General features: G+C 37.9%; 1 protein-coding gene across 1 annotated transcript; it reads left to right on the top strand.

Moving 5' to 3' along the window:
* The first annotated feature begins 4,720 nt into the window (after window positions 1-4,720).
* On the top strand, window positions 4,721-8,344 carry LOC148850863 (uncharacterized). The gene is made up of 7 exons (XM_088943053.1): window positions 4,721-5,658; window positions 5,937-6,224; window positions 6,317-6,451; window positions 6,537-6,608; window positions 6,686-6,895; window positions 7,008-7,119; window positions 8,104-8,344. Exons 1-7 carry the CDS (start codon window positions 5,128-5,130, stop codon window positions 8,139-8,141), a joined length of 1,386 nt encoding a protein of 461 aa, XP_088799179.1. The 5' UTR covers window positions 4,721-5,127; the 3' UTR covers window positions 8,142-8,344.
* Window positions 8,345-14,422: the final 6,078 nt, after the last annotated feature.

Genomic DNA, 14,422 nt, shown 5'->3' with positions numbered 1-14,422 from the left:
TTTTACATATTATTTAAATATTTAAATAACAAAGTATAACATGACTAACTTTTAAATAATTAAAATGACAAAATTATGTAATAAATTAAAAACAATTCTTAAAAGTAGAAAAATAATTATAATAGATTTCATAATATTCATAATAATAATAATTTATTATTTTACAAAATTAATGATTAGTTATGTAATAATAGTATAATATAATTTTATGGATTATTAAATTCAATAAGTAATTAGTATTTTAAAAATTTAAATAACAATATTATTTAAGTAACTAAATAATATTGTAAATAACTAATTTCACTTATATTAATTAATAATTATAGAAAATAGCATTCAAAAAAATAATATGTGTTAGTAATAATTTTACAATAATAGTGTACATTCACTATAAATTTATATATAGTAAAAGTAATAGTTATTTTATATAATTTATTGATTAAACTATTATTTGATATTACACTATTTATTGACTAATTTAGTATATTATCAGTATTTATTATATTTTTATTCAATATCTATTGTATTTTCATTATAAATCGCTATAAATTTTTAATAACTATACGAGATTAAACTATTCTTATTTATTAGAGATTAGACTATTAATTTAGCTGAAATGAGGAGTGTTCAAAGATTGGTTCAATTCAGTTGCAGGTTGTTTTGCCAACCAAATTGACCTAGTTAGGTCGGGAGTTTGTCACCTAAAATGATTGACCATTAGTGAGTTTGGGTCTATTTTTTGTTTGCATTGTTTGTTCAAAAGATTTAAAATTAAGAATTAGATGTAAATTTAATAAATTACAGTGGTATTATTAAAAAAATTAAATTTATGATATAAAATGTTTTAGATTAAGAAATATGGGAAATTGCTAAGCCAAAGCCAATGGAAATAATAGAAAATTGACCAACTCGGGTTGAGTTTGATTGGATTGGCTATTAAAAAGCAAGGTTTTCAAATCATCGTTGACCTGGACGATTGGACCGTTTGACCCAGCAACTATTCAGGCAACCGGTTTTGTTTTACCCCAAACCTGGTCCCTGGCTAAAAACCATTGAATCGATCAACAACCCATTGGACAGGGCGGTCGAACCGTTAACCCATTCAACGGTTTTTGGCCATTTTTTAATTATTTTAAATATTTTTTTATATTTTTGGTCAAAACGAACCGCTTATTCGAATCGAACGGTTGAACTGTCGACCTTGAAACCGGTGGTCAGAACGGTTCTAGTTCTGAATTATTTTTTGAAATATTATTAAAAAATTAAAATATAAAACAATTATATACTCTTATATATATTTTTGTTTAACTTTTGCTTAACAAAACTCATGCATCGCACAAATACCTGCTAGTAATAAGATATAACTATGCAGGTTAATTATTTACTTCTCATGAACTAAATTGAACCCCAATCTGATCATCTTCCTTCGTCCTTTTATCATAGTCCGTTTTTTCTTGTCTCTAATCCATGCATTAAGAATCGTCAAATACCGTATCTATTAAGAAAATAATCAATCAAATTAAGAATCCAATCTTCTGCTAACTTTTGTTATTAAATTAAAACTTCGATTAAAAGAGCCAATACAGTTTTACCTTAACTTTGAGCGTATGGCTCTTAGTTTTAACCCTTACCCAGAAGGTCGAATTTTGATTCAAGCTAAGCTCCATTTTTGTGAAGTTCTGCGGTTCAGTTCCGTGTCACAAAGAGGGATCAATTGATTCAACAACACGTTTGATGGGCACCCATCAGAGTTGTTTTCCCATTTGATGTCAGAAGGAAAGGTGAGGAGATGATGCCACCACACCGTCGTTCATCAGAGGCGCAGTACTGAGACAGAGTTCTGAGTTCGGTCTTATGGAACGAATACTGTGAATACCCGCATAAACCAGTCCCGGCCAATAAATATGTGGGTCCTGTCTTAGCCGTAACAGGAAAGTTTAATGAGGATTAAATGATTATAAAATTTATTTTTTGTTTTTATTTTAAGCACTATTTATTTTCATTTTGGTTACAAAAGCAATCAACAACAGTCATGGTCATGGCCTGTGCTGTGCAAACAGTCTGCTCGGACCTGGATGTTAACCTCATTTGCAAAACCATCGTCGATTTATTATATATTAATGTGATTTTTGCTTTTGCTTTTCCGGTCCCCCCCCCCCCCAAAAAAAAAAAAAAAAAAACGTTCCATGGATCGTCAAAGAGTCAAAGACAGATTGTCCCGGTTGGTGTTGGGTCGGTTTGGGCTTATGGGCCCATTTGAGTAATAAGTCTTATTCGAGGTTCAAACAGCAGGAAAAATATAATCAAGTTAAAAAACCCTAGAGGACTTCTCATTTCCGAATTTATGGTAAATTATTGGTAACAAGATGGATTGCGTGGGAGGAAGATAGATGTTGTTGCACATAAAGGCATCAAATCAAACGTCAGGTGATTGGAAATTTGAATTGAAGCCAAACGCATGCATTATACGCAATAGACCGAGTCCGGCCCGGATTCTTGACTCAACCCCCGACATAGTGACGTGTGAACCACTTATCGGAGACCCCATTAGAAAGTGTGTTGAGCCATATTGATATTTATATGAGCTGTTAGGTTTTAGAATTTATACCATGCACGATTATATACATGACATGACCATAAAGGAATAGAAACCAACGCTACAAATCAAAGGCTTCCGCGAAAAGGCGGTGCAAAGCTTGTTCAAGTGCCCAAGTGTTCGTCACACTGATTAATGTTATATCTCGAAGGCATTTAAATTACTATAAAATAGTGTTAGAGATAGAATAATGCAAAGGTGCCAATCAACTGGTCTTTTGAGTGAGTTGCATGGGTGGAGTTCTATTTCCCTCCATCTTGGAACATATTTCCCCTGTTTCGAGATGGATGTTTAAGTTATCTCATTTAATATTTAAAAGTTTTTTTGCATGCGTGTAACTCACTCAGCTTTATGATAGATCATCGGCCAAATCCCGATAATCCGATAAGGCATATAATATAATACTAACTAGTAAACAAAATTTTCTCTTAATTGACAGCGCAAATAATGCAACTAAGAAAATGCTCATGTTGGGGTTTGGGGGTCATCAATTTCATAAGTCAATCTCGGAGGTTCCAACTAGTTGTTTCCTGCCTCCAACCAGGTTGTACTGCTGTAAATGATTTGGATTCAGGAATTAGGAGTGAGCGGCAGGTGGGAATAATGGACCTAATTAAAAAATGTTTTTTTTTAAAAGCCAGCCAGCCAGCCAGCCAGCCAACCAACCAACCAACCAGCCGTCTTGAATCGTCTCGGTTGGTTCTCTGGAAGCTTTCTGCCTTTACTTCCAAGGAGTCGACTGGGATTCTTTGACCTGATGAAAAGAACATACTTATAAATAAAATATTTAAGTAATGTGTGGATGATATAATAACTACATAAAATATAATAATAAGTGGTAAATTAATATTCGACTTTTTTTTTATTTCTTTTTTGAATTCGTTAGATTAGTTTCGGTTACAAAAATCAAGGAAGCCTGGCAAAAGAAAAAAAAATTGTATTCAATAATTATTGCTTTTTTTTTTCATTACTGCGCAAAAATACATTAAAAAAATAGGTAGGACTTAGGAGGAAGGAATCAAGCAGACAACAATTTGCCAAGTGGCTACCCCCTCCTAACCAAACAATACTGCTTCCAACTGTAGATTATGCAAGCACAATACTATACTTGCTCTTAAATACATCGAATTTGGGCTTTGGTGAATGCAAATACTATACATAAGGGGAAGCTACACATTTACATAAAAGACATTGACCACGTCACTTGTCGACTTCCTTTATGGGCATCCAGGCGGATCTGAGGGATGTGTTAGTAAGTATTGAGCTAACATGGAAGAAAGCGTAACTAATTGTGTGTTTGTGTTTGTTAAAATTAGATTAAGCCAATGATTAGGTTTACTTGATTTGGACATCACACATCTTTTACGTGTCTTAAATCACTCTGATTTGTTGAAAATAATGGGTTTAGTTAGAGTGCAGGCGTTGCACGGCTGCAGGGTTTCTTTACATGCAACAAAGTTAGTGCTTTGATGACAAAAATGAATATGGAGATAGAGGGTCTATTAATGACAAAAGATACAAATGGTAAGAGGTTCCATTTTTAGGAAGAGTCCAGTCACTCATTGCATCCCCCTATTACCCGGAGTGATTCTTCCCAATCCCCCACTCTTCTTTCATGGTGTAATGTGTACTACAAACTCCAACCCCCAAACACTTCCGGCCACCGATGAAACAGAAGCATAAACCAACTAGGCAACTACGCCCCGTCTCGTCCTTTCTCCCTTATTCTTCAAACTGCCACCTGTACGTAACCTTTTCAAGTAAAGACAGCGGAGGAGTCTGGATTTGCTCCACTTTCCCTCATTTTATGACAAGTGTCCTTTTAAATCGGAAATCTCACTTCTAATTGTCCACCTGTCACACATCGAATGGAAGTTCAGGAAATCAAATGCAGTTGTCTCCCCACCTTCTAAGTATCCCACCACCTTTGCAGAAAAAATATATATATATATATAGAAAAATAGAAAACCGTTCTTACCCTTCTCCGTTTCATACTTCCCGACACGCCCACATGCCAGTCATGTCTGTGGACCCTCAATAAGCCTCCAGCCCCACCCCTTTCTTTCTTTCTCTCTCTCATCTATCCTCTCTTATTTATTCCGGCAGGTTGTATCAGACGACGGCAGTCGGTGTCAGACAACTTTTTTTATTTATATAAAAATACCTTACCACTTTTCCACTCACCGCTCCACTTTGTGAACTTAACAGGCTTTCATAGCTTTTCTACACACAGACACAGACAGTGTAAGCAGACGATTCCGAACGCGATAAAACGGCGATAGGCGAAACAAGTTCAGTCGGCTCAAACGTAAAGATAAGTTAATCGAGGATTCTTTTGACCTATGAGCGTACGATGTCAACAACACCTCCTGAAGGGTACACGTTTCTCATGAAAGCCTGCAACCCTTCCTAACATCCCCTCTTTTTCTACAACCCACGAGAACAACAAGACGCCCTCCTCCCCCCACCACACCATCTCATCAGTCGTCACTACCACCTTTCCGTCCTTCTCTTTCTCTTCTTAGTTGGAGATGATGAACACTGCTTTACCGGAGATGTTACACTGTCTAAAGACACCGGAAATTCTCGCCGGAAACGGTGCGGACCTGACTGTTTTGGAAAGACAACGTGCACAGCTGAAATGGCTGCAGCAGCAACAACAACAATATCAACAAATATATTTTAGCGAAAGCCAATTCAATGTGTTTTTACCTCCGACAACAGGCGCACTGCAGCTTCAGGATTTGATCAACAATGATACGACACTTCAGAAGCTTGTGAACCGGTCGATGAAGGCCGACTCGGGTTTGGCAAATGAGTGGCCGGATTTCGGTAAATACTCCACAACCAGTACTGGGTTTGCTGGCCAGGCTACGAGCTTTGCGTCGAACGGGTTAGAACCTAATTCTTTAGCGATGAGCCACTGCCTTTCGAGGACATCTAGCTGTCCACCGGCGATGACCCTGCCAGATGGAGAAGGGAGAGACTCGGTCTTCATCGCCTCCGCGGTTGAGAGAGAGCGCATGAAAAAGAGAAAAGCGGATGAGGCGCAGAACCCAATGGTTTGTTTCTCTGTAAAACTGTAACCAGATTTTGTGCTCCTACTCTAAATTCATTTCCGCTGTTTTGTCTCTCTCACTCTTTCTTTAGGTTTTTTTTTTTTTTTTTTTGAACTGATGCAGCATTCATTTAATGAACTTCTGTCTATAAAAACAGAAATTAAGTAACAGAAGGCTTTCTTTTTCAGATAGTCTTTCATTAGTTCCAAAAAGGACGAACCAAAGAGATATGTTGATGATGCTTTGCTGAATTAACTAATCAATGCTCTTGTGGAACCCAGGTTACTGCATCTGAGGACATAAGAGATAAGCGGGTCAAAGTAGATGCAGAAGAGATGGAATCCAAGATTACAGAACAAAACACCTCCGCCACCATCTCCGACACACCCCCTACGACCACCACCCACAATAGTAACAAGAACGACAACGCCAACAACAACAATAATAGAGAAGCTTCGTCTGACACTTCAAAAGAGAATCCAAAGGCTCCTCAGGTTCCGAAACCAGATTACATTCACGTCCGAGCGCGTCGTGGCCAGGCTACTGATAGCCACAGCTTGGCAGAAAGGGCAAGTGACGGAATTATTATTATTATTATAAAAATTGTTCCTTTTACGCAATTTGAGTTAATTTGCTTATTTTGTATGTAAATTAACTGTAGGTGAGAAGGGAAAAAATCAGTGATAGGATGAAATACTTGCAAAATTTAGTTCCGGGGTGCAATAAGATTACAGGCAAGGCTGGAATGCTGGACGAAATCATCAACTATGTGCAATCTCTCCAGAGACAAGTAGAAGTAATCTCTTCACACTTACACTTGTCGTTGCTAGCTGTAATAATTAATTGTTCTACTTTTCCTTACTTTTCATCACCACATACAGTTTTTGTCCATGAAACTCGCTGCCGTGAACCCGAGGATCGATTTCAGCGTGGACAACTTCTTCAGGAAAGAGGTAATGCTGTGGGGGTTGATGAGTCCCCTAGCTATAATTAATTTCCTCAGTAACTAATTCTATTGTTGGTCTTTTAGAGTGCACAGACTTTTCCTGCACCTGATTGCACTGGTAATTTTTCGACGGCCGGATTGTCACCGGAAATGGCCAATCCAGCGTACCTTCAGTTTAATCCAGTCCACCAAGTAGTCTCGTTGGATAATCCCCAAGAGATGGCACTTCGTAGGACCTCCAGTGCTCCAATGGCGGTTCCCGCCGACACATTCATCGAAACGGCCTCCTTCACTGTAATTTCTTCTCCATTTGACAACAGATGGATTCCGTCACTTTATACCTTCCTTTTGCTTTCATTGTACGGTTGTTTCTCATGTGAACCAGAATTACAAATAATATTTGCAGCAAGTCCCACACTCTTGTTCAACTTGGGAGAACGATTTACAAGGTCTATACAATATGGGGTTTCATCAGCAAGGAAGATCATCAGCTGGGTTTCCGCCTCATGCATTTCCAGGTAATAACAGTGAATTTTAATTAATTGCTTATAATTACAAATATTATCTTATGTTTTGTCCTTTTTTCCATGTAATCTTCTTTCTATCATCCTGTTTGTTTGACAAGTTGATCAACAAACAAATTAAGATGGAGAAAGCGGAGGCAAGGAGGGTTATGGGTTAAAGGATAGGCCATAAAAGGAAGCCCCACAAAAGAAAATGCCTCAACTCCACAACAAACAAGCTACAAAAGTTCCCTCATGTCATAATCTATGCAAAATACCAAACAATCTTTCGAGGTTACAGTACAGATATCTACGTCTTCTTTTTCTTTTCGTTTCTTCTTCTTCTTAACAATATCACTTCACCTCAGCCATCTCATCTCATCTTTCAAAAGGAAAGTAAGTAGATGAATAATTAATTAAGAATAAGAAGAAAAATATCATGTTAATCCTCTTACCAACGTAACTGTTATGTCAATCTAAAGTCAATGGTTGAGAGGAATCGTCGAATATTGAGTTCGTTTTACACTTTATCCCTGCATCAAAAAAAGCTGTTATATACTTTGTCCATCAAAGATTTTATTTGTATGGACGTGTATGCAGTGGGCCCTCTGCAAGATCAATGATCAACGCGATCATCAATAATTCTATGGATGCTATAATATTCTTCCATACACTTGATACCCATCATGCAGCAGCTAGCCCTGCAATGGGCAAAGGAAGATGGCCAGTATTATTCCCTAGCTGGTAATTGTAGCGCTGTGGACCAGACCAGACTACCAAGGCCCAAGGGAAAGGCTGATGAATTTGTCTAGTCCTGGCCGGGTGGTCTACCACACAATGGATTCGGACCAGATTAGTCTAGGGATGAAAATTGCTTTTATATATATATATATATATATATATCTGTACGTTTACTTTACTATTTCGCTAATTACCTATTTTGGTATATTTGCTAGATTCATCTAAAAATATCTGTACGTTTACTTTACTATTTCGCAGGCATGCCGGAAGCCAACAATCTCAAGATGGAGATGTGATTAATTCCTCCTCAACCCAGGAATCATGAATCATCGTAGATTAAAATATACCAAAATGCCTACAGCCCAGATTTGTTCTTTCTTTTTTTTTTTTTTAATTTTCTTCCTCTTTGTTAGTGCTTAAGAAATATTTGTATGTATAGTATACTAGCAGCACAGTAATAATAACAATATTGATCATATGTTTTAGTTAACTCTCAAAATTGTTGTTAATTCCACTTTGGGACAAACAATTAAGCATCCTATGACATGGGTTGATCCTCAGATCTCACAGAGATCCAGAGAGAGAGAGAGAGAGAGAGAGGACCACTTACAGGGGATAAAAACGAGTTGATGGAGATGGAGAAGGGGACTGCAAACGAAGTTAGGGGGAAGTATAAATATGGTGGGGGCAAGAGAGGTGGAGCGTAGAGGGTAGGCTTAATTAGGTTGATGAGACGAGACTGAAGGTCGATACCAAGAACAGCTGCTCTGACATGGAAAAAGAAACCATATATCTATATATATATATATATAAAACGTAAACGTGGTCTCATGGTTATGCCTAACGGAGATCGTCGCTTGTGCATCTCTGCTCGGTTTAGACATCCTGAATAGGATTTTGGACATTCATGACTCAACCGGATTAACATGGGTGATTTGCGTCCGGTTCGCATTAACAATTCGACCCTCCTTCGAATGGACCGGACTCAATTAATATGGATAAGGATAGCTGAGTGGGGATGGAGAGGACAGCAAGAGGGTCAAACTGGTTAAGCAGGCAGTTTGACATGTTGCCGGTGTTCTGATAACAATGGCGCTATTTCATTTTACTAATGCCTCGTCTGTTTTTATTTGGAACAGTTAAAATCCTTGTTTTTTTTTTTTTTTTTTTAATGTTTTTGGCATTCGATAAAGGAAAGGTAGTGAAGCCTCAAAAATAATCCTCAAGGATTATTTCCAAGAGGGAATATCCTAGGTTTATCACTTGGCTACCAAGTAATGTATTTACTATAGCTCACTACAATTGCCAAGACTCGCTTGCACTAGGAGGGTACAAATCCGATTGTGGGATTTAGGTGAGGGTTGGTGAACCCTAATCTTAACTTAACCCAACCCAAGCTGTTGAACCCCCAATTTTAACTCTAAACCAATTTGGCATGACATTATTATATACTAATATAATGATACATGCATTGCACATTGTACACGTACAAGTAGAAGGGTGAAGATATAAATTCATAGTATATAATTAAATTTAACTTTATATAGCATACGCTAAATAGACATAATTATCGGGGTTTAGAAAAATTACCTTTAAGCTTTAATTATATTTACATTTAAATACATACATAAATATACACGTATATTCATAAAGTATTTATGAGTGAATCATAATGCCGAAAAAGGACATGATACTAAAAAAATTGTAACCAATCAATTGGTATCATAAAATGGGTATCCAATCAAATTGTATTTTATTTATCAAAATCCATAGTAGTATTGATTAGTCAAAGCTCTTCTGATATCATATCTTTCTAGCAATAAAGATATTTTCAATATTTATACATATAAATTTAAAGTTAAATTGTGTTTGGTTCAGATTGCCATGATCTCAACCCTAAACCCCAACCCAAAGTTAAATTGGATTCATTCTTCTCTAACACTAACCCAAACTTCAACATTGTGTGTGTGTTCGCGGTTCGGGCTAACCTGTTTCCCATCCCAAATTGCAGCCCTAGCTGGCATGTATCTGTAGATTCTGCACCAACTATTTTACAATGACCAAAGCTCAGTTAACACTTCGTTTTAGAACAAACCCTTCAATTGCCGATCTAGAATCCTTAAGACATTAGGCTGGATCCCAAAGTTGAATGAATTGTTCGTGAAGCTGTCTCTAATCTATCCCCTTTGAACTCTGCTCCGCCTGCCGCCTGTCAACCACAAACATTAGCCAGTAGCCAACAGCTGAGGCACATCAGTTTAGCCAGGGAAAGCAATGGCCAATGGGTGGAGTAAGTGTGGTTAATTAGATGAAATGACCAGATCGCAATTAAGTTAGACGGTTCAAATGGATGGAGATTGACTGGTGGAAGTGAATCATTATTTGTAAGTTGTAAAGAGCGACACTGTCACCCGAATTTCCCTACCAAAACCTACCCTTGTGTGGAGTTATCTTGAAGCCAGCAGATAAGAGGAACTTTTCAGGCTAATACTAGGGGCCGGCTATGCAGGGGGTAGGGGTCCCCCACCCCCACCACAGAGATCGGCTTCAGTCACTGCAAGGCCCGTTCTAACACTGATCAAACAGTCTTTTCAGCCTTGCATCGGGAACATCTCTGAAATTTTATGCTTTATTTCATGAGGGAGATATTCCCAATGCAACGCTAAGATGTTATTCGAACGGGCGTTGCAGTGACTGAATCCCATCACAAGATAGAGATGCCTTGTTACGTGCAGTGCGCCTTCTATGCTCTTTCGCGTCCTTGAGATTCTCTAAAAGTAAAACCGGCCTCATCTTTGCTTTTCCCTTTTGTAAGCAAGCTTGGAAAGAAGAAGAAGAAAAAATATCCTTTAATCGGCAATTCATGAGAGAGTTTAATGGTGGATGAGGGAGGTGGGTCCCGGCCTCATCCAAAGGCAAGATCTCAAAGATTCGCTTTTTTAATCCCACGACGAATGAATTGGTGGAGCCTGGGGATGAATTTGCAATTTTCTTTTTCCTGCTCCTGTAGGTGTAGGCCCAGATGACATCACATAAGATGATTGGAAACTTCCGAGCCTTGATGTGTTGGATTAGGACGGTCTGGTGGTTTCATCACCATTAGGGGTGTCAACCTTCTTCGTCCCCGACGGGTATCCGGGCTCCCGACCCAATGAAGTCGGGTATGGGGTACTTTGGCGGGATCGGGGTCGGGGATGGGGGGATCCCTGAATCCCCGATCGGATTTGGGGACGGGGATGGGGAGTGCAATCCCCACCCCACCCCAGCCCCGATTAATATTATATTGTAATTACATATAATATATAATATTATATAATTATTAATTTATTATTCGTTTTTTTAAAAGATTAAAACTTAAAAAAAGTAAAACACATAAACACTCGAATAGTAATTAGTAAAACCCTTCGACTAAAAATCGATTTCGAATCTTCGACATAGAGAAGAGAGACAACTGAACCCTAGTTTTGTCTTTGTCGCTGACTGTTGCCACTCGCCTCGTCGCCCGTCAGACATCGGACAGAGGAGAGGACAGAGATACTCGAGTCTCGACAGAGGACAAAGAAGAGATACTCAAAGATCTTCCTTCAACCTTCATCACCGACGCCCTTGTTGACCTAAAATCTCACAATGGTCCTCTCTCTCTTTCTCTCTCTTAGTTTCAGTAGCTCATACTCTCAATCTTTCTCTCAACTCTCGCAACGGTCCTTGCCGCCGTTGCCATCCCCCTTGTCCAACATTGACACCCCGTAAGTTTTGATTACGTTTTTTTTTTTTTTTTTTCCAAACCTGTTTTATCTTCAATCATTTTGTTTTGAAGTGATTACCTCGAAGGAACTATCATAATGTCTAGGCAACCTTTAAGCTGCTTGTATTTCTTCTCTATATCCTGTTGGATAAAAGAGAGTTCCTAATTTTTTAGTAGTACATAAAAATTTTAATTAAAAAAAAAAGAGAGAAAATGGGGAATTCAAGGATTCGGTGTCGAGGTCAAGGATTTCTTTCCCCATCGGAAATCGGGCACAGGGATGGGAGTGATTTGGGGGTCGAGGTCGGGGATGGGGAATGTAATCCCTGCCCCATGCCATTCCTAATCACCATTTACCAATCACCACCCTAGGGGCCCCTTTTTCACACAAACCGGATTCAATCAATACAAATTCCGTTTCAACACTCGTTAGAGCGTTGCATTTGAAATATTTTTCTATAAAATAAAATTCCTATTATAGCCCTGTAAAGGCTATTTGAACACCCATTCAAATGGACTTTGCACCGACTAAAGCCAATCTCTTTTTCACAAGGGAAGGCAAGACAGGATCTGCTCCTCACACGCATATCCAATATTTATTCGGAACATCTCCCATACTTATTATTCTCGGGAAATATTTCGAATGCACGATTGATGTGCATGTAACAGATCCCCCGTTCGTTCCCGGGAATGCAGGCTTCATTCCCACGTTGTTGTTTAGACTACGTCAAAATTCCCAAGAATTCGAATTCGATTCCATCTGCCCTCTGCCCTCTGCTCTAACCCCCGTCCTTGGCATTGGGGGGAACTCTAACCCTGTGGAAACTTGTTATGCACGTACACTAGCCAGGTAGGAATACTTAAGAGGCATATGGTATCCGATTGGCACGTTGAGCGGTGGCATGAAGTGATCTTTTTCTTTTTACTGATTATTGATTATGATTCGATCCGGATTCGGAACTAGCGGAATAGGGCCCTACCTACATAAGAAGTAGGATAGTAGGATCGATGTGAATTGTGAAGCGAACCCCTTGGCCCCTGTGATAATATTATATCCTAGCACAGTAATTTCTAATTTCTGGGAACTGGGCATTTAATTTCTGGATGAGCATCACATTATCACAACTGGGAACTGGGCATTTAATTTCTAATTTCTAGCTGCAAATAGAAACACAAGTACTGGGCCTAAAATGGTGTAGAACGTCTTTTGCCCAACAAATTAAACCCAGTTGTTGGAAGCGACGTGCCCATTGGAATCCTTTGGTCGTAATGTCGTATTATCGCTCAGACGAGGGCTCCATCGCTCATTCCCTCCTCACCTCCTCGGTAAAGTATATTAACAAGTTAAACACAACCTCTTGCCATATTGGCCAAAGAGAGCCACTTGTACTGCGCATCATCTGAACTGCTTTCAACGCATCAAAAGTTGTAACAAAGACTAGTCATGGAACTACAAGTAAATTCATGGCCATTGAAGAGGGATTCCTTTTGTCTTTTAGGCAAATAGATGGACAAGGATCAAGTCGCCAAATGGAAGTTGGTCAAATTGCTGACCATAACAAAGAGGCTAAAGTATATCTGACCAGACAGGCAGATCTTCTATTCCACACCACTTTATACTTTGGCTTTTCCCATGAGCTGTTTGGTCCAGTGGCGTTGCATTTTGAGTTGATCAATACAATTTTGTTAATTTTAGGGAGAGATTTTTCTACTTTTAAGTGTTTTTAGTTTATGAATACAAATTATTATTTCTGCCTATTGATCGTTTGTAAAACACATGCATTTTCTAATTTTCTAATTGAAATGACACTCATATATCATGTGTCAGTACATATTTCTCAAAAATTTGTATTCATCAACCTAAAACACAAACATCAACACATTACCACTGAACCGAACACCCCTATTGTCATTGCAGTTTAGAGGGTAGTTTTTTTATGCACTGTAATGTGGACAAATCCACACCATAACGTGGATCGGTCCACACTATCTTGTTAATTATTGATAACACTTATTTATCATGAATGCTACCACACCACTGTGGTCAGTAGGGATGTCAATTGGACTGGATTTGGTCTAATCCGATCCAGTTCAATATGAATCCATTACAAATGAATCACGTCCAATCCAATCCAATAAATATTTTGGGCCACTCCAATTCAATGTCAGGACCATCCATCAAATTTGTTTTAATTTAGATTAATTCCTGGTCCATTAACACTTATATTCTTATCCTCTATCAATGGATCAGATATTAGCTCAACCCAACCCAATTCAATATTAATTCATTATAGATGGACTGGGTCCAATCCAATCCAATAAATACTTTGGACCATTATCTGAACTGGTTCAATTCAATGTCTTATTAATCCATCTAATTCATCCAAATTGATTTTAATTTGGACGGGGTCCAATCCATAACCGGTCCATTGACACCCATAATGGTTTTCCTTTTTTTTTTTTTTTCTGATAAACAATGCTTCACTTGCTTGCTACCTTTTACCGTTACTCCAATGGAGTGACTTATCAATCGAAAAAAAACACACACATACATATATGTTTTAAATATGTGTTTTTACATTACCTAACCCTTTATTTAAATTCCACTATTTTCTATTATTTTAAAATAATTTCAAATTTAACATTTTCATTATTTCTTAATGTAATTAAAAAATACTTGCCTAGTTTACTATTATTTTTATTAGCTATTGTTAGATAAATTTGTTTTCTCTTTTACTAACTTCGTTAATTGAATCTATAATTAAGACTTTTTATAATTTTATATTTAGTGGGAAATACATGTTCATTCTTTATTTTCATCATGGTTAATTT

Source organism: Nelumbo lutea, chromosome 5 (assembly GCF_056320005.1).
Source record: "Nelumbo lutea isolate HS-2025 chromosome 5, American lotus-T2T, whole genome shotgun sequence".
Taxonomy (NCBI): domain Eukaryota; kingdom Viridiplantae; phylum Streptophyta; class Magnoliopsida; order Proteales; family Nelumbonaceae; genus Nelumbo; species Nelumbo lutea.
Note: the sequence above shows the minus strand (reverse complement) of the source record. Positions and strands in the feature narration are given on the sequence as shown.